General features: G+C 62.2%; 5 protein-coding genes across 5 annotated transcripts; 1 reads left to right on the top strand and 4 right to left on the bottom strand.

The window, feature by feature from the left end:
- Positions 1-1,784: 1,784 nt before the first annotated feature.
- EMIHUDRAFT_219308 (hypothetical protein) lies at positions 1,785-4,139 on the bottom strand (the record flags this gene model as incomplete). The annotated part of the gene is made up of 4 exons (XM_005758784.1): positions 1,785-2,783; positions 2,870-3,028; positions 3,110-3,181; positions 3,252-4,139. 4 exons carry the CDS (start codon positions 4,137-4,139, stop codon positions 1,785-1,787), a joined length of 2,118 nt encoding a protein of 705 aa, XP_005758841.1.
- Positions 4,140-6,405: 2,266 nt separating this feature from the next.
- EMIHUDRAFT_438736 (hypothetical protein) lies at positions 6,406-7,614 on the top strand. The gene is made up of 2 exons (XM_005758783.1): positions 6,406-6,554; positions 6,637-7,614. The coding sequence occupies exons 1-2, from the start codon at positions 6,437-6,439 to the stop codon at positions 7,365-7,367; spliced, it is 849 nt and encodes a 282-aa protein (XP_005758840.1). The 5' UTR covers positions 6,406-6,436; the 3' UTR covers positions 7,368-7,614.
- A 1,381-nt stretch (positions 7,615-8,995) lies between these two features.
- EMIHUDRAFT_219306 (hypothetical protein) lies at positions 8,996-10,144 on the bottom strand (the record flags this gene model as incomplete). Its single annotated transcript, XM_005758782.1, has 2 exons — positions 8,996-9,391; positions 10,064-10,144. The coding sequence occupies 2 exons, from the start codon at positions 10,142-10,144 to the stop codon at positions 8,996-8,998; spliced, it is 477 nt and encodes a 158-aa protein (XP_005758839.1).
- Positions 10,145-14,017: 3,873 nt separating this feature from the next.
- Positions 14,018-16,408, bottom strand: EMIHUDRAFT_219303 (hypothetical protein; the record flags this gene model as incomplete). The annotated part of the gene is made up of 3 exons (XM_005758781.1): positions 14,018-14,791; positions 15,333-15,846; positions 16,392-16,408. 3 exons carry the CDS (start codon positions 16,406-16,408, stop codon positions 14,018-14,020), a joined length of 1,305 nt encoding a protein of 434 aa, XP_005758838.1.
- Positions 16,409-18,193: 1,785 nt separating this feature from the next.
- EMIHUDRAFT_51489 (hypothetical protein) lies at positions 18,194-19,744 on the bottom strand (the record flags this gene model as incomplete). The annotated part of the gene is made up of 1 exon (XM_005758780.1): positions 18,194-19,744. A coding segment is annotated over one exon (1,551 nt), but the record flags the coding sequence as incomplete, so codon positions are not given.
- Positions 19,745-19,844: the final 100 nt, after the last annotated feature.

The raw sequence follows: 19,844 nt of genomic DNA, 5'->3' as shown, positions 1-19,844 counted from the left end.
GTGTGTTAAGGACTGGGTCGAGGACGTCACCGGCGAGCCGTACATCGGACCGACTGACGGCTACCTCTGGGCGCACGGGATGGGCTACCGAACGATGATGGGCGGGTACAACTCGAAGGACGTCGCCACGTGCTCGCGCATCATCAACATCCTCGACCCTGCGGAGCGCGCAAAAGTCACGAGCGAACCCCATCTGAGCAATTTGCTGCTCGGCATGGAACCGTACTTTCTGGGTGGTGCCGCCTCCAAGGTGCCCGCCAACGCAACAGCAATCGGACCTGCAATGCGCTCGGGGCAGCTGTACCTCACAATCGGCGGGAATGACGCGTGCAACCTCCTCACGGGGCTCTTCCCGGACGGGATCGGTTTTAATCATCACGGCCACTACAAGTACCCAACGCAGGCGGAATTCGAGGAGAAGGCGTGGGGATCGAACGTGCCGCGCCTGAAGAGCATCAAGGCGGCCGTCGACCCGAAGATGATCATGAACGCCAAGGACACTTTCGGCTACCTCCCCGCTTGCCCCGGGCCGTACCCAGTGTCGCCTCTCATGCCGCCATCGCCTCCGATGCCGCCACCGCCTCTCATCCCACCGCCATGTGTCCCGTGCAACCGGATTCGCAAGACGCTCTTCGCTTCCGCCTCGCCGCTCCCGTGCTGCCCGTAGCACCGGCTGCTCCGAGGTGTGCAGCAGCGAGGTTTTTGCTTTACTCGAGCCTGACAAGCGAAGTCCAAAGTTCACTGGCCACCGCTGTGCCGAGCATGTGTGTGGCAATGATGCTCCATCCTGTAGCTAGGACGAGACGAGACATGATCCCGCTTTTGTCCTGTACGCAAGGACGGGACGCATCGATGCAAGCGAGTGGACGATCGTTCGCGCGCGCACACACATCACCCACCTTTGTATAAGTGACGTGTCCTCTGTCTGAAGCGTTTGGAGCACACCCTGAGCCACCCACATCACCCACCTTTGTTTAAGACGTGTCCTCTGTCTGAAGCGTTTGGAGCACACACACCCACATCACCCACCTTTGTATATAAGACTGCTGATTGGGCCTCCTACTGTGTAAACTATGTGTAAACTATGTGCCTCGACAGCGCCTTCGATGGCATGCAGCTCTTTGCGTCAGAAGCCTGGAGAGCAGCTCCTCGGCTGCTCACACGCTCTGCACAGTTGACACAGCCTACTGTGCGGCTACCACAGCTGTGACAGCGATGGGCTCGCCCTCACTGGCCCTCAGTCACTTGTGCTGCGGCTTGTGTGAGCGACACTGCTCGGCGACTGCCGGCACACTGTGAGACCATGGGTGTGAGGTAAAACCACGCTACCAGCGCTTGGTCACATCGGCCCCGAGGTCAGGTCCTTCTACTCTGTTAGTGACAAGACTTGTCTACTGGCTGGAGCCGAGCAGGAGGGCCCGGCGCACAACCCCTGGTCAACTCACCCTGGTCCACACCGTACCCTGGTACCCTTTTGTCTTCCCAGCCTGCGAGCGCACTTTGCTCAATTACCCTCAATCCACCTGTGCTTTTTTTCAATAAGTATTTTCGTTTTCACATGGTTGTCTCTCCACTCTCGCAGTACGCAGACGCGCAGAGACAGTCGCACCCAGAGTAGAGAGTTTCACACCGTGACGCACACACACACGAGTCTCACGACACACGTGTGAAATTACCACTCTCTCTGCCTGCGTCTCGAGCCCTAAGATACGTGCCCGGATAGTACCTTACTGAAAGCATTCCGAATCATAAAGGTGTGCCTTACTTAGAGCCGTATATGGCTCTCATCCGTATATGGTGACTCGGCCGCTCTCGAGCACACGGCGAAAGCCTCGCCCAAAAGCGCGAATGAGCGGGCACGACCAGGGAAGCAAGTTCATCTGCTGCACCGCTATGCCATGCCCCGGCTGCGGCCCGTGCTTTGCCTCGAGTGCGTCTAGCAGTGCCGCCTGGCCCGCGAGGCCGATTCGATTGAACATGGCGTTCACGCGACATCCCTGACCCGCGGCCGGGAGGGCAGCCGCGAGCGCCATCGCGCCCTCGTCGCCCACGTCGCACATGTCCAATTTCAACCCATGCGACGGCTTCCCCGTCGACAGCGCCGCAGCTATCGCCACTGCTCCCTCGTCGCCAATAGGCGTCTGACCGACGTCGAGCGTCTGCAGCGTCGGCGCCACGCCGCGATGGAACACGCCGCAGAGCGCGCCGACGCCGCGCGCGCCGAAGCGGCTTGCATTAAGGAAGAGAGTCTCAAGCGCCGGGAGCGCGCCGTCCTCGAGGCCCGCCGCAAGCTCCGCCACGCCCTCGTCGTCGAGGCGTGTCCCAAGTAGGACGAGGGACCGGAGGCTCTCGCAATGGTTCAGCGCCTCCGCCAGCAGCGCCGGGCTAGTCCACGCGTCGCCACGCACGAGCGGCAGCCCGTTGTAGTAGAGCTTCTCGACCGTGCCCAGCACTGCTTTCGCCGTCTTTTCGTAGAGCGCCTGCACGGCCGCCGAGTCCGCGCCGTTGGTGAAGCGGCAAGCGGCGAGCAGCGTCGCCATGCGCTCCGGAGTCGCGGGGAGCCGCCGCTGAGCGCCGCCGTCGTCGCTAGCGACGTCGATGACGAGCTTCCACTTGGCGAAGCCCAGCGAGGCGGGCTTTGCGCCCAGCTCTGCGGAGCACCGCTCGAATGTCGTCCAGCCGCGAGTGTCGTAGGTCCGGCTCCGGTCAAAGCCGGCGGGCAGCTCGTCCGGCAGCTGCGTGAGCAGCACAACCGTGACCGAGGCGTGCGCGTACCAGAGGTCCTAACGCGGGATGTAAAGCCAACGTGCGTGAGAGCGGTGCATATTGTGGCGCTATCGGGCTGGGAAAGGGGCTGGCGCGTGCTCACCATCGTGTTTTCCAGCATGCGACCGAAAGCGGCCTTCTGCTCGACCGACCGGCTAGCCTCATACGCGCGCCGCTCGGCGACCATCCGCTCGCCACCGGCCATTCGTGCGAGTGCGGAATCGCTGCTCACGTACAGCGCCCCTTCCGGCATCGCCTCGTACTGACGCCCCATCTCCTGACTCTCTCTACGCGAGAGACAGGCGCGATAGGCTGCCTGTATCTTCACTGCTGCTGCCTCCACCGCCGCTGACATCCACTCCCGCCACAGCGCCGGGTCCTTCTGGTAGCCCGAGGACCAGTCGAGGAACACGCCCTGCGCGAGCCAGAAAGGAGTGACGGTGAGGAAGAGAGCCGCGGGGGGAAAGGCGCGGGAGGCAGCTCACCATGTCCGAGAAGCCGTAGTCGCGGCACGCGCCGAGCAGGCCGCGCCCGCCGTAGAGGCCCCGCAGCTTGCGGCAGAGCAGCTGGAGCTGGCGGCCCTCCCGATCTGGATGCGCCGCCTCGAGCCAGCAGTAGGAGACGGAGATGATCGGGAGCAGCCCGTCGGGGTTGCGCTTGCGGCCGAAAAAGCTCGCGAGCCAGCCGAGAGTGGATGAGAGGGTGGGCTCCTTGGTGAAGCGCTCCAAGGCCTCCTCCATGCTGGCGAGGTCAAAGCCGCGCCTGGCGCCTTGCTCGATCCGCCTCAGCTGAGCAGAGCTTAAGAAGGCCTCCTCTGGCAGGTCCTGCCGCCGCGGCAGCACGTCGCCCCGCTCTGCCAGCTCCATGAGCCAGTTCAGACTGACCAGCCTCACGTCGCCTGGCTGGACCTTGTCGCCGTCGCCCTCGAGGGCAGCCCAGATGGAGTCGTGCCCGTGGTAGCGGGCTCCGTCGATGGTGTTTGAGCGCGGCCGCTCGCGAGCGCGAAGACCGGCCTCGGCGTCGGGGAGCGTCGGCTCGCGGTTCGGGAGCTGTGAGGCGCGTCGGAAGAGGCTGTAGACGGCGAGGGTGAGGGAGTTCCGTAGGAAGAGACCCTCGATCATCCCTGTCGCTAGGAAAAAGATGGCGATCGGCAGGTCGACGAAGAGCACCATCGGAATCAGGTATGGAAGGCGACGCCAGGCGAGGAGGGCGGGAGGCACGCCGACAGCAGCGTCGGAGCTGCAGAGGCCGAGCGCGATCCACGGCGAGAATACGAGGACGTAGAATGGAAGCAGAATCAAACAGAATACTGGCGCGAGCACGAAGGTTACGAGGGTGCCAACGCACGAGCGCAGCAGGCGGGCGGCCGTCATGCACACAGGCAAACGAGGAGCAGCAAAGGCGGCGGAGCAGACAGCAAAAGACACAGCACGGCAAACTGGGATGTTTTTAGCAATACCTCAATACCAAACAACTCTAACACTCACACGTAATTTGGGGCCTGGAGCCCTGTTCACGCGCGCGCGAGACGTGCAGACAGGGTTGCCAGGTGAGAGCGAATGGCGCGGTTCACGCCTCGCACAACAGAGAGAGAGATGCGCTCTGCATGGTGGGACATAAAAGAGAGCGAGTAGTTGGGCGAGTAGGCCGTGCGGTCAACGCTGTTTGTTTTGGGGGTTTTTTGCAGCGTTCCACACTTGGACTTACACTTTTGCTCTCAACACTTCCTCCCACACTTTGCCCTGGATTTTGGTGAAATCCAGTTGCGCTGACAAGCCTCTGCCAGTCGCCATTTATTTCATGGCGCCCCGGGATGAAGAAACTGGCCTTTGCCAGACTGAGGACTACTCGCATAATGTGGGTAAACGAAAAAAGTAGCGCCAGATTCGTCTACGTACGGCTTAGTGAGTGGTTGGGGTGGCCTCAGGCATCCCCAAGGGAGCCTCTGCGGTGCCACATAAGCAGCTTAGTGATTGTCGAGACTTTAAAGTGTATTGGTTTGAAGAAACGCAAACCGGACAGACGGTACTATGGTCTATGGTCACCAGTAAACGAAAATTCGACTTTCAGGGATCATATCTCAAAAAGCCGGGAGATAGCATCGCATTATTGTTGCATATTAGGCCGCATAAGGTCAAACTTGACCCCAGAAGCATCAAGAACCCGATGCTCCGGCTCGACTGTGCCGGCACACTGCCTCCTCGCGCACGCTGCTAGCAGGCCGTTGCGGCCCGTGGTGCACCAGAGAGAGAGGTCGACGCGTTGCCCCCGCCGGCGACCCCGCGCGGCTCAGGCCAGCCAGAAGGTGTGTGGTGACGGCACCGTGGCAGGAGTGCGGAGAAGAGCTCGCCGAACGCGAGCAGCAGATGGCCAAAGTGTGCCAGCGCGAGAGCCTCGCGAGCGGGCGCAGAAGGAGCTCGCCGTGACACGATGCCGGGCGGTGGTGGTGCTCTGGCGACTGTGCACAGTGGGCAAAGTCAGGCTGCAACAGGGCAGCACGTTGGTAGTGCCCTGCTGCAGCCTGGCCTGACATGCACAGGGCGAACAGAGACACTACTATCGTCCGGCGCTCGTCGTCGAATCTGGGCCAACTTCAACCGCCGCCACAGCTCGCCACGAGCACGCAGCGACAAAATGTTGACTGTATGGAAGTCGAGGCTGGTCCATAGGAAGAGGCTGCCGTGCGAGCCGGCAGCAGGCTGGCTCGTCGTGGACTGCAGCGGCGACTTTTTTCGGTGTCTTTCTTGATAGTACCGAATACGGTACTTTCGTTTACCCACATTATGCGAGTATTGTGCGCCTTGGCAAGACGGTTCCGGTGGTATTTTTTGCGAGCGCAGTGGACTTCATCTTGCCGGTCAACTGCCGGCGGTCGACAACTGCCGTTCGAACAGCGTCGGCGACCGCCGTCAAGATGAACTCCTCTCAAGTTGAGCCGCGGCATGCGGGGCGGCACGCCGCAGGCGGGGCGGCATGCCGCGGCTCAACTTGAGAGGAGTTCATCTTGACGGCGGTCGCCGACGCTCTCACCTGGCAACCCTGTCTGCACGTCTCGCGCGCGCGTGAACAGGGCTCCAGGCCCCAAATTACGTGTGAGTGTTAGAGTTGTTTGGTATTGCTAAAAATCTCTCTCCGACGCTGCTCGAACGGCAGTTGTCGACCGCCGGCAGTTGACCGGCAAGATGAAGTCCACTGCGCTCGCAATCGGGATGTCCGGAACCGTCTCGCCGAGGCGCTCAATAGTTCTCTGTCTGGCGAAGGCCAGTTCCTTCATCCTTTAAGTGTAAGTCGGACCTACACTTTCGGTGCTTATCTGTCGAGTCCACCGGCATTTCGGGCTCTTCTACACTTTTTCAAGTGTAGAACCAAGTGTAAGAGAGAGAGAGAGAGAGAGAGAGAGAGAGAGAGAGAGTGTAAGCAAGTGTAGATCCCTGCAAAAACCCTCTCCTGTCGAAGGCGATCATTTGGACACTTTGGATTAGAAATGAGAATCGCACGAGGACTTGGCGTCGATGCGGGCCGCGGACCTCGGCGAGTTGAACGAGGCGGCACCCGAGAGGGTAGGCGACCGGGTCCCTTTTTTTCTTCGCGTGTCTTGATGAATCGTGTGTTCCAAAGGCTTCTCGCCCGTCTAATCGCCAAAAGGCATCCACGCCGACCGGATCCCACCATGGCTCTCGCCCTCTCCGCCCTCCCGCTGTCGCTGTCGCTCAACGCGCCCCTGGCTGCGGCCCCGGCGTCGCGCGCCGCCGTCTCCATGCAGGCATACGGAGCCGTCGCGCCCACCGGTGCGCCACGACCCGCAACGCGCCGTTTCAGCGTGAATCAAGGTCCTCGGCTCACCCGCCCTCTCCCGCCGCCCCTCCGCAGCGTATGGCGAGTCCGTGGCCTCGAGCCGCCGCGGCATGGCCGGCCCCGCGACGGACTCCTCCATCCTCGTCCAGGGCGGCTCGCTCCGCACCTGGTCGTACCGCTCGCCGTCGGTCGAGCAGGTGCAGGTGGTGCTCAGCACTGAGGGCCGCCCGCTGGACGCGGACATCGAGCTGTGGCAGGGGCCGGACAACACGCCGTGCAAGATGCGCGTGTACGTCGAGAACGGCCAGCTCCGCCCCTTCAGCGCCGTCGTCGAGACGCCCCGCGGCCCAAACACGATTGCCATCCGCAACATCGGCCAGATCGAGTTTCCCTTCGCCGCCAACGTCGTCGCCGAGGACGTCGACGCGCCGTCGGCCGAGTGCCTCTCGACGCGCATGACCATCCAGGGCGGCGCCCTCCGCACCTACCCCTTCGACCCCACCGTCGACAGCGTCCAGGTCCTGCTCAAGACGGACGGGCGGCCGCTCAACGCGCGGATCGAGCTGCTGCAGGGCCCGAACAACAACAAGCAGGTGATCGAGCTGTACGCGGAGGACGGCCTCGACCGGCCCTTCTTCTGCATCCTCGAGACGCCCGGCTCGGGCAACGTCGTCCGCGTCGTCAACACCGCCCCCGTCGAGTTCCCGATGACTGCCGCTGTCGTGCCAAACTCCATCAACGAGCAGATGGGCTACGAGGCGGTGCTCGGCGGCGACGTCGTGCTCGGCGGCGACATGGGCTATTGAAGCGCGCGATGTGCATGACGGGCGGGCGTAGGCGAGAGCGAGGGGAGGCATTTGCAGGGGGGGGCAGTAGGGTGTTGCTTGGGGTCTCATGGCACATGGGATGTGCGCAGAGGATGTGTGGGGCGCCGGAAAGAGGAGCGTGACACGACAGTGAGGTGACTGTGTGCATCTGTTACTTGTGCACGCGCGCCGTGTCCTGATAACACGAACGCAGCGCTCTCACACAGCAAATAATCACCACATCCACGCAGCCGATTGGCGACGGCCCCGCGCTCGCCCGCTGGGGCCTGGCCCTGGGGGTTGTTGCACGAGTATACCTGGGGGTGTGGACCCTGAGTTGACCAGGGGTTGTGCGCTGGGCCCTCCTGCTCGGCTCCAGCCAGTAGACAAGTCTTGTCATCAACAGAGTAGATGGATCTGACCTCGGGGCCGATGTGACCAAGCGCTGGTAGCGTGGTTTTACCTCACACCCACGGTCTCACAGTGTGCCGGCAGTCGCCGAGCAGTGTCGCTCACACAAGCCGCAGCACAAGTGACTGAGGGCCAGTGAGGGCGAGCCCATCGCTGTCACAGCTGTGGCAGCCGCACAGTATACACACTAGCGAAAGCAGTAGAGCCCTTGCCCGGTGGCAAGGCTCATGCAGAAAGATACGAGAAGTGACAATTGATCGGAGGAACACCAGGGAGGGCCGCCTCGTCGTGGAGACGACGCGGGGACCATTCCATCCTCGGTAGATCTTCTGCCCGGGCAGAAGAGATTGATCTTGTAGTCCGGGTTAGAATAGAGGGTCGACAGCGTCCTAATCTAAAATCTGAGGATTCAGGATTGAGGCATCGCTTCAGTGAGGCCAAAGTGAGCTTATGGATGTGTGAGAACGGTACGGGACACGAGGAGTCACGCGGACCGACTCGTCGGTGACTCTGCTGCGTTTCCGAATTAACCGTTTCCGCCGTTTGCGTTCCAGACTTTTTCTCATTTGTCTGGGGAGGGGCTTCTCCTGCGGAGTCGTGCGTGCGCAGGGCTCCTCTTTGCTTTCTTCTACTCCCTACTACCATATCGTTCCCGTCCTACCAGAGAACTTCGTTGTGAGCCTGTTTGTGTCTGTGTGTCGCTCATGCGTGTCGTCATCATCTGTCTAGCGTCCACCCATACCGCGCTGGTGTCCAGTTCGAGCCTGGCTGTTCTTCACCTTCCTACCTAACCTAACCTAACCTAACCCAGTATTGTTGCGGCAGTGCTCCTCTCGCGACTTTCAGAGCACGGAGGGGTGGGGAAGCAAGCAGGCGCCCAATCCCAAAATAATTAAACCGGATTTTGATGAGCCGTAAAAGACAACCATAAGAAATACTTAACCCTACTGTAGGCCTATACCGGTGACGCACCGGCGGTTAGTCGTTTCAGATCGCAAATTTCACATTTCAGAGAGCTGGCTCCTGGCACGTGGCAGGGCGCTGTGCACTGTTCGATTGTTCACAGCTAGAGTACCTATGTTATTGCCCCGCGCCTGGGACCACGCGAACAACTCCCTCCTAGGATCCTAGAATGTGACTGTACTTGCTACTCCTAATATTGCCGCGAGAGTTGGTTCTCCCCGCCTCACTCAGCACTCCGGTCTCCGCGGCGGCGCTCAGGCAACGCGGAGCTGCATCCACATCAGCACGGGCGCGCGGCAGATGGGGCACGACTCCATCCTGGCGGAGCAGGGGCCGCACGCGCACTGGTGGCCGCAGGGAGCCGCGACGTGCGATTTCGGGTTGGTAAAGCACACAGAGCACGTGGTCTCACCGCCGAGGGTCGACTCGGGGACGGTCGGTCTGCCGGTGTCGAAGTTGGCGTCCGCCAGAGAGACGCTCGCGAGAGGTGCGACCGTGTCTTCATCACCGCCGGCAGCCTGCCCTGCATCGTAGGGGTGGCTCGCTCCCACGAGCGCGGACAGGACCGCCTCCGCTTGCTCCTGAAGTGTGCCCTGCGGCTCGATCTCGAGCGTCTCGTTTGCTCGTTTTATCAACTCGGCCACACTCTCCTCCGTGCCAAGCTGCTCCGCGATCCTCGTCGCCACCGTCGGGTCCACCGCCGCCGCCGCCGCCGCGGCAGCGGCGGCCCGCTCTCGCTCGATCGCGTTGGCCTCCCCCCTCCCGCGCTCCGCAGCTGCCTCTGCTACAGCCGCTGCCTCTGCCGCTGCCTCAGCCGCCGCCGCTGCCACTGCTGTTGCCTGCTCCTGTTCAAACGCCTCCCTCTCGGCCTGATCCCGTGCACTTTGCGCCTCTGCCTCTGCCGCTGCCGCTGCCGCCGCCCGTGCCTCTCTCTCCGCCGTTTCTCTCGCGCGCTCCGCCTCCGCGGCCCGCTCCCGCTCGAGCGTCTCCCTCTCAGCCGCCCTCTCGGCCGCCGCCGCCTTCGCCGCCGCCGCCGCCCGGCGCTCCGCCTCTCGCCGCCTCGCGTCCTTGGCCACTTTGACCGCCTCCGCCTCCGCTCGCCGCGCCTCTCGCTGCTCCTGCCTCGCCCTCTCCTGCCTCGCTCTCTCCTCAAGTCGGGCGCACTCTCGCGCCGCCTCCGCCTCAGCGTCTGCCTCCGCACCCCCCCCACGCCTTCGTGGCCGCCCTCGCTCGCCTCGTGCCGGTTCCGCTGCTCTCGCATCCAAGGGCCGAACAACACCCACCAAAGTCCAAAGCAAGGTATTGGCCCACCCCCAGACTACAAAGGGGATGAAAGCAAACAACAAGTGAGCGCGGAAGAACAAATAAGAGAGCGCGGCCATGTCGGAAAGCAGCAAGGCCATGGCGCGCTCTCGCGCCGTTCGACGCAGCCGGTGCGGGCGCCCCCTCCGACCTTGCTCGGAGAACAATCGCCATAGAAAGCTGAAGGCGTAAACCACCAGGGCCGTAATCGCCAGGTATGCCAGGGTCGGGCCAGCATTAAGCACAATCGTCCAGTGGAATGCCATTGGCAACTCCCCGCGCCGCAGCAGCAGCTCGACCACCCGCTCGTGGCCGTACTTAGCAGCGAGCTTCAGCGCGGTGAAGCCGTCGCTGTTCTGCAGGTCGACCTCCGCGCCGCGCTGAAGTAGCAGCTCGACCACCCGCTCGTGGCCGCCGATGGCGGCAAGCATCAGCGCGGTGCCGCCATTGCTCTCCTGCAGGTCGACCTCAGCGCCGCGCTGCAGCAGCAGCTCGACCACCCACTCGTGGCCGTTGATGGCGGCGCGCATCAGCGCGGTGTCGCCGTTGCTGCTCTGCAGGTTATTCTCTGCTCCTCGCTGCATGAGCAGCTCGACCACCCGCTCTTGGCCGTGGCTGGCGGCGCCCATCAGCGCGGTGCTGCCGCCGCTGTCCTGCAGGTTGACCTTCGCCCCGTGCTGCATGAGCAGCTCGACCACCCGCTCGTGGCCGTTCTCGGCGGCGAGCGTCAGCGCAGTGTAGCCGTCGCTGCTCTGCAGGTCGACCTCCGCGCCGCGCTGAATCAGCAAGTCGACCACCCGCTCGTGGCCGCTGTAGGCGGCGGCCATCAGCGCGGTACCGCCGTCGCTGTTCTGCGGGTTGAGCTCCGCGCCGTGCCGCAGCAGCAGCTCGACCACCCGCTCGCGGCCGTTGCCGGCAGCGTACATCAGCGCGGTGTAGCCGTTGCTGCTCTGCAGGTTGAGCTCCGCGCCGTGCTGCAGCATCAGCTCGACCACCCGCTCGTGACCTTGGGCGGCGGCGAGCATCAGCAGCGTGAGGCCGCTCACCCCACCTCTCTCGTACGTTGCATCGGCCCGCCCGCCGCCGTCGAGCCACGCCAGCACCTCCACCTCGTCGCCTCGCTCCGCTGCTGCCACGACTTGATCGGAGACTGCCAGGACACCGCTCGACGCCCTCTCCACCGCCGGCAACAGCTTGCCCGGCCGGACTAGCACGCTCTCGCTGCCGCCGTCGATTCGCGCCGCCGTGTACCGGCCGCTCTTCGGTTGTACCCCGCCCGCAGTCGCGAGCAGGCAGGTTAGGAAAGTAGCTGCCCGAGGCACGCTCATGCCGGCTTACTCGAGTGAGGCTCGGCACCCTCTCGGCAAACCCCGCAAAGTGACCCGTTTTTACCCACCCACGCCCGTGCGCGCGTATCTTAGCTAAGGTACGCGGCCACACGCGCTGGCGCGCACGGCAACCGGGACTTACACGTGCGACACGAGGGACTGCGTATCCTCGCCTGCCTCGGGGGAGAATAGCCGCCCTCACCCGCTGCCGCGCATCGAGCTCGGCGCGGGGCTGATACGTGTCATTCTGTGCCGGCGCGTATCTTAGCCAAGATACGCGGCCACACGTGCAGACGCGTATAGCGGTACTCGCGCCCACACGTGCAGCCGCCTATCTTGGCCAACATAGGCGGGCGTGAGCGCGTGAAACGGCCCGTCGGCGAAGGCGACTCGCGCTGGCACGTGCACAGAGGGATGTTCACATACGCGGCTACACGTGTGGGCGCCTATCTAGGGGAACATACGCGCCCCATGCGTGGGCGTGTATGTCACGCGGTACGCGGCTGCGAGTGCAGCCGCCTATGTTGGCCAAGATAGGCGGCTGCACGTGTGGGCGCGAGTACCGCTATACGCGTCTGCACGTGTGGCCGCGTATCTTGGCTAAGATACGCGCCGGCACAGAATGACACGTATCAGGCCCCGCCGAGCTCGATGCGCGGCAGCGGGTGAGGGCGGCTATTCTCCCCCGAGGCAGGCGAGGATACGCAGTCCCTCGTGTCGCGCGTGTAAGTCCCGGTTGCCGTGCGCGCCAGCGCGTGTGGCCGCGTACCTTAGCTAAGATACGCGCGCACGGGCGTGGGTGGGTAAAAACGGGTCACTTTGCGGGGTTTGCCCACGCTCTCTCGAGGTCTCTCTCTCTGGGTGGGCGGGGCCTCTACTCGCCAGGGCTTACCTGGTGCCAGCCGAGCTCAGTAAGAATTCAAGAAACCTAAAAAAAATCCCTCGAGTGCACGGAGCTAAGTGCCTCGCCGTCCTCGCGGGAGTCGCTTGTAGAATTTTACAACAAAACTCCCTCGCACGACACTAACTACTCGAGTAGGCACGGGACTGGCGCGCACTGGCACTAACACAGGTACACCACGGGAGCCGCCTAAGCGACTCCCGCGAGGACGGCGAGAGCAGGCGGGCATCGCTTCCAGGGAGGGGGGCGCACTTCTGCTCACGCCCCCCCCCCCCCTAGCATGTGGTGAAGGCGCTGGGGGGGTCGGGACCCCCCCCCCTAGCATGTGGTGAAGCCTCTGGGGCGTCTTGCTTCTCCAAGTTGTCACGCACGTAAGCATGCCGCACGCGTCATCCAAAAGACGCGCCTCCGCCTGATTTGCCTTTGTATACCCTGGGTGTCTGAATGACGATGTTGGCTTCGGCTGCGCTGGACGTAGTGCCGAGATGCTCGCGATCGTGTCGCCGGCTCTGCCCTGCCACTGGTGGTGGCGGCCGGGCGGCAGGCTGGGGGGCGCGCTGCAGCGGCACGGGAGCGTTCCTCTTGACCCAGAGAATAGACCACAGATTGTTCCAAGAGAGGGACGACTCTGGTAGCGTGGGCAGAGCAGCTCCCTGCGACATGACCTCCTGCTTGCTGGCAACAAAGGTGTCAGCGCGGCCGGGTTCGAGAGATGCCAGTTGCCAAGCTCTGACCACGCGGCTCGCGCTGCCTGCGACTGCTGGACCTGCCCAGATCACTGAACACCTTTTTCATCTCCCAATCATCCGCCGCCTTCCAAGGCTCCACACCGGGGTCTGCAGCGATGTCCGGGTACTTGCACATCAGGTCCACGCCTGCCGGGTCGCTGCGCAAAACTCCAACTGTCACCACCTTCCCCGTCGCGTCGTTTGTCTGAACTTTGGGTCTGCATCCATGATAAGGAGTCTTCTCTCTCTTCGCTGTGCCCTTTCGAGTCAAAATCGACATGCGAGTCGATCTTTGGCCCGCCAGAGGGATAGGCGGCGTTTTGGGCGACAAACACGAAACAGCGCTGCGACCGCGAAGTGGCGGTGGACACGCTCGCATCTTACCGACGCGGCGCCGGAGTGGCCGGCGCTGCTCGCCGCGACCACGCACGACGGCCGCTCTGATACTCCGGGCCGACCCGTCCTACCCGACGGTGGCACTCTTCCACGTCTCGCTCACGCTGAGAAAAATTCTGAAACGGCGAACGGCGTGCAGCAGAGTCACCGACGAGTCGGTCCGCGTGACTCCTCGTGTCCCGCACCGTTCTCACACATCCATAAACTCACTTTGGCCTCACTGAAGCAAGCCCTCAATCCTGAATCCTCAGATTTTAGATTAGGACGCTGTCGACCCTCTATCCACACCCTTTATGAGCGGGAACATAATTTAAACATTATGAGGTATGTGTCAGCGCCCGCGACCGCGAGCCATTGTGCTAGCGTGGCTGTCGTGAAGTGCACAATGGCTCTTCTTTTACCGACATTCTTTCCGAACATTTTACAATTCACATTTGAGCTACCGAGCGCTATGGCTTATCAGACGCAGCTGTGAACACACGTGGCTTATCAGACGCAGGAAGTGTCTGACCGGAGGTGGAGAGAACATCTTAGGCTCTCTCCACCACCGGTGCCGCCGAAGCACGATTTAAACGCGGCCGGAGCCGCGACCCCGCGGCCGCCACCACCACACCGCAGAGTTCAGTTGTTTTGATCAGGCATGGGCCTGTGCACACACCACTGACGGAGCGGCAGCTTCGTCACTGGGAGGGAGACCTGTGCTGAAGAGAAGTAGCGTTTGACAGAGGTTTTCACGGGTATCCTGTCGTAGTCATCGCCGCACATCTGACCGCCAGGCCTCACCTTTGGCCACCAAAGCTCGAGCTCTGTGATTGTCGTGTTGTCGTGGGCCGTGTCCAAGTAGAGAAAGTCCACGGACTTGTCGCTGTAACGGGCAACGATACTGACGTCCTTGGACGAGCCTCTGGTGACGGACGCGATGTTGTCCCACTTGCCGAAGGTCTGCACAAAGTGAGCCCACGTGAGTTGAAAGTCACCCTTGCCGAATTGCATCACAGACTTCCTGTGATTCTCGCGTGCCCATTCTGCAAGCGAAGCCTCGGCACGCGTCATCCCGTTGAGCAAATTGTGCTTGGGAATGGTCCCTTTTGGTGCGGAACCCCAGAAGTCGATGACGTGAAAGGCCACGTTCACGGACAAGCTGTCGAGGAGATGCGACATGTAGCACGTGGACTGGCCGAGATAGGCGCCAATCTCCAGGAAGAGAGCGTCGTCGTGAGGGTGGCGGCTCAGCTCTGCCACGGCGGCGTTGTAGAGTCCCTGCCCCTGGAAGAAGCCTGGGATGGTGCTTACGCATTTCTCCAGAACGGCGGGCTTGCCGTCGATCTCATTTGGGGCTGTCCGGGCCATGCCAAACAAGCTCATGAGCAGGATTGCCCATTTCATCTTTGTTTCCTGCGTGCGCATGACGGCGGGCGAGCGTCAGAGCTGTAAAATGGGATGCGCATGGTGCGGGCTTGCTTCGGGCGGCGCGGGAGCGCAGTAGGCATGGAGGCGATGCGCGGTTGCGCGCTGGGCCGTCGCTCTGCCCGCGATCCGGGTGTGCGCCAGATTCTAGTCGCTCGAGCCTCGGAACGAGCCGCGCGCGGGGCGTTCGCAGCAGGGAGGGCACAGGCACGAGCGCGCTGCAGCGCATGGGATGTGGGGCGAAGCGGCCGGGCACGCTCGCGCAAAGGCCAACACGCGCCGCAGCATCGCGCGGGGCGCGGGGGAAGGGAGGGAAACCTGGAAAACTCCGCCGACTGAACGTGCAACACAACCAGGCGCCGTGGGAACGTTGATGAGCTGCAAAAAAACTTCCCGCTTGTCAACCTTTTTTTCGAGCTAAAATCTTAGATTTGAAACATTCCGCTCACCTCGGATCCTTATCTATCCCACCCAAACAACTCTCACACTTGCACACATTATTTGGGGCTGCTCTCCCGCGCGCAATCACGCTTTTGAGGCCGATGCAAGTCGCGTGGGCGCTGGCCATCTCATAATCTGGTGCCGTGCCCTCGATGGCGCCCTCGGCCATTGCGCTGGTCGTGACGCTCCCTTCCCATGGGTACACATCCATCTTTCCATTACGCACACGCCCAATCGTGGTGTAGGACTGGCCTATGATGCCGTGCGGCTTGTCGCGGGACGGAGCTCCGCCGCGCGCTGTGAAGCTGATGTCGAGCCGATTCTTGGGTCCAGCTATATAGTCCTCCGCGCGGAAGACCGAGCGCATGCCGCGCACTGTGACAGTCCAGTCGTTCATCTTGAAGGTTGCGGAGGAGTGGTCCATTGCAATGGCGAGGGCGTAGCACACCTTGCTGCCGTGGAACCCGAATTTGAAGGGCCGACCAACGCAGGTGCCTGTGACAACTTGCCAGCCAAAATTGTTGCGATCGAGCTCGGAGGCCCAGAAAGAGGCGGTCGCGTTGCGGTTGTCGGAAAGTTTTGCCACAAAGAGCAAAGTGGGCCTTGTCGTGGTTTCGTCAACGAAAACTCACTCACTCACAAAACAAACGAACACTTGGTGCCGTGGCGACCTGAAAGACCTGAAAACTCATGACGTGCAACAACCAGGCGCCGTGGCGAACAAAGAACTTCGCAATGCATAACTGCCGACTTGAGGGACAGAGCGTTTTATTTATTCCACAATCCTTTGGGATGCGTGCGTGCGTGCGTGTGTGTGTGTGCGTGTGTGTGTGTGTGTGTGTGTGTGTGTGTGTGTGTGTGTGTGTGTGTGTGTGTGTGTGTGTGTGTGTGTGTGTGTGTGTGTGTGTGTGTGTGTGTGTGTGTGTGTGTGTGTGTGTGTGTGTGTGTGTGTGTGTGTGTGTGTGTGTGTGTGTGTGTGTGTGTGTGTGTGTGTGTGTGTGTGTGTGTGTGTGTGTGTGTGTGTGTGTGTGTGTGTGTGTCTTCTGATGCCATGCGTGGCCTAGTACTCTCCCCAGCTATGGGCATGTCACGTTGGAGCCAGGTGTGAGGTGGACGCGAGAATAGCTCCACCGTTCATCGAGGCAACCGATGCGCGACCATCATGCGAGTCGACTGGTGGTGCTGTGTGTCGTCGTGGTTTCGTCAAAAGAAACTCTCAAAGTACAAAGAAACTCACTCACAAAACAAACAAACACTTGATCATGGGTATCTAGGAACTTGCTCGACTTCTACACACACATGGATGATGATGATAGAAGGTGACCACGCCCTTGCCCGCCTGTCACACACACACATAAGACGTGCATCCTCATCTCTCCCTCTTCTCTTTCTCTTCGCATAAAATTCTCGTGCATCAGTCTCCGCCTCCATTGGAACAACTGGAGGTTAAAGTTGTGCGTCACGCGGCCCGGCGTTCTCACTTTCCGGGACAGCCCCGCCGTTGTGAGGCAGGAAAGTGACGGCTACCCGTACGCCCTGCCGCTACTACCCCCCTCCTTGGAAACCCCCCTCCAACCCCGACGAGCCGACGAACGTTGAGTCTCTGACTTGCGCGCCCCCGCCCCTCGCCGTCCCGTACAGACACACACCCCACACGCACATACAAGACAAACCCGGCGTTCACTGCTCTCAAAAGAATTCTTAAAATACAAGCCTCTCTCACAGCACACTGGCAAAAGAAAAGCGTGCCATGAGGCCGTCGACCTGTGGCTGGCTCGTGACTGGCTCGGACCTCGGTGCTGCTACGTAAACAAACACGCTCTGGATCACCGTCTGGTGGATCACGCAGCCTCGATCTCCACCTCATCCACCTGGCCAAAGCACCCGCGGCATCCCTCCCCCCGGCTTGCACCCAGGGGCCAGCGACGCCCCAGGATCTGGGTCGAGGTCCCGGCACTCGTACTCCTCTTCCATCGCCTGCCTGCCCTTCTCGAACGCTTGCGCGATGGCGCGGTCAAAGTCAAGCAAGTTGATGTCGGGGGGGTGGCCTTGCCGCTCTCGCGGGACGCACGCGGCCAAGTGCGTGAAGAATGCGCTGCACAGGAGAAAGCAGGCGCTGTCAAGCGCGCGTGTCGACCACGCGACGATGCAGCTTCCGGCTGCGCCCCTCGTCGCAAAGGTCTGTCGAAGCTCCGCCGCAAACGCGTCCGACTCGCAAAAGTCGAGGTAGATCAGCTTGGGCCACGCCCCGCTGCTGCAGAGCCTTTCCCCGAGGGCTTTCGCGGAGAGGGAGTGCAGCTTGCCAGCCTTGTTCGCGCCCGCAAAGACGATCCCGCCCTCCCGCTTCTTGTCGTCGGCGCCGTGGCCGGACACGTAGAGGATGTCGAATCTGCGCTTAGAGAGGGCCGCCGTCAAGTCACCGGTCCGGACGCCAAGGTGCAGTGACATCGTCTCGTGAAGGGGCTGCACCCGCCTCACCATGCGGTAGACCTGACAAGCGAGTTTGGAGTTAGTCTGGGAGCGGTTAGGCTGCGCTGGGTTTGTGCGAACGCGCACGCTCTCAAATTGCCACTCCAGGCGCTTCTCGCTCTTGGGGACGGAGCAGATGGCCAGTAGCGACGCCCGGGACGAGACATCGGGCGCATCCGCTGGATACACTCCCGAATAGGCGTCGCACAAACACTGAATGGGGTCGATTCGGTCCTTTCGAAAGATCTCCTCGAGCTCCTGCATGGTGTCGCGAGCGTCCTGCTGCTTGACGTCTTCGAAGCAGGTCCGTGCTGCTTCAATCAGAGCGTTGTGGGTGATGAAGTCGGGAGCAACGCCCTGCTCTTTCATCTCCTTGAGGAGAGACAATGCTTCGTCCCACGCTTGCCCGCGGCCGCACGCCGAGATGGCCGCGCTGAAGCTGATCACGCCCGGCGTCTCGCCCATCTCACAGATCTCGTCGAGCAGCTGCAGCGCCTGCTCCCACCGCCCGCTCCCCTTGCACGCGAGGATCGCCACGTTCAGACTAATTACGTCCGGCTTGACACCCGGCGGCTCTCGCATCCGCTGAAGAAGAGTGAGGGCCTTGCCCCACTCCTCGCCCTTCACGCACGCCGACATGGCCGCGCTGAAGCTGATCACGTCCGGCGTCTCGCCCATCTCACAGATCTCGTCGAGCAGCTCCAGCGCCTGCTCCCACCGCCCGCTCCCCTTGCACGCGAGGATCGCCACGTTCAGACTAATTACGTTCGGCTCGACACCCGGCGTCCCTCGCATCTGCCGAAGGAGAGAGAGGGCCTTGCCCCACTGCTCGCCGTTGACGCACGCCGACATGGCCGCGTTGAAGCTGATCACGCCCGGCGTCTCGCCCATCTCACATATCTCGTCGAGCAGCTGCAGCGCCTGCTCCCACCGCCCAATCCCCTTGCACGCGAGGATCGCCACGTTCAGACTAATCACGTCCGGCTCGACACCCGGCGTCCCTCGCATCTGTTGAAGGAGAGAGAGCGCCTTGTCCCACTGCTCGCCGTTGACACACGCCGACATGGCCGCGTTGAAGCTGATCACGCCCGGTGTCTCGCCCATCTCACAGATCTCGTCGAGCAGCTGCAGCGCCTGCTCCCACCGCCCGCTCCCCTTGCACGCGAGGATCGCCACGTTCAGACTAATTACGTCCGGCTTGACACCCGGCGGCTCTCGCATCCGCTGAAGAAGAGTGAGGGCCTTGCCCCACTCCTCGCCCTTCACGCACGCCGACATGGCCGCGCTAAAGCTGATCACGTCCGGCGTCTCGCCCATCTCACAGATCTCGTCGAGCAGCTCCAGCGCCTGCTCCCACCGCCCGCTCCCCTTGCACGCGAGGATCGCCACGTTCAGACTAATTACGTTCGGCTCGACACCCGGCGTCCCTCGCATCTGCCGAAGGAGAGAGAGGGCCTTGCCCCACTGCTCGCCGTTGACGCACGCCGACATGGCCGCGTTGAAGCTGATCACGCCCGGCGTCTCGCCCATCTCACATATCTCGTCGAGCAGCTGCAGCGCCTGCTCCCACCGCCCAATCCCCTTGCACGCGAGGATCGCCACGTTCAGACTAATCACGTCCGGCTCGCAGAGCTCTTCGAGCAGCTGCAACGCCTGCTCCCACCGCCCGCCCCCCTTGCATGCGAGGATCGCCACTCCGAGGATCCACGCGTTCGGCTCGACACCCGGCGTCTCTCGCATCCGCTGAAGAATAGTGAGGGCCTTGTCCCACTCCTCGCCCTTCACGCACGCCGACATGGCCGCGCTGAAGCTGATCACGTCCGGCACCACGTGCACAGCCTGCATCCTTTGCAACAGCCGCAGCGCCTCCTGCCACCGCCCTGTCTTCTCGCACGCAGAGATGGCCGCACTGAAGCTGATCACGTTCGGCGCAACGCCCGCATCCATCATCTCTTGCAGACATCCGACCGCTCGCGAATGCTCGCCGGCCCGACTCCACGCTGAGATCTTCATGTTCCACTCCTTTACATCTCGCAGCCCGCCTGACTGCGACAGCGCTTCCAACGCATGCTCCACCTCGTGCTTACTCCTGGCACGTTTAAATGGCAGCTCATCGCCATCGCGCAGGTTA

This window comes from Emiliania huxleyi (genome assembly GCF_000372725.1).
Source record: "Emiliania huxleyi CCMP1516 unplaced genomic scaffold EMIHUscaffold_84, whole genome shotgun sequence".
NCBI lineage: Eukaryota > Haptophyta > Isochrysidales > Noelaerhabdaceae > Emiliania > Emiliania huxleyi.
This window is presented reverse-complemented; position numbering and strand designations above follow the sequence as displayed.

Bases quoted from the DNA above. Each gene is read 5' to 3' on its own strand.
- EMIHUDRAFT_438736 (XM_005758783.1), top strand. From the start codon at position 6,437: ATGGCTCTCGCCCTCTCCGCCCTCCCGCTGTCGCTGTCGCTCAACGCG. The intron at 6,555-6,636 runs GTGCGCCACGAC...GCCCCTCCGCAG, and splicing joins CGGAGCCGTCGCGCCCACCG to CGTATGGCGAGTCCGTGGCC.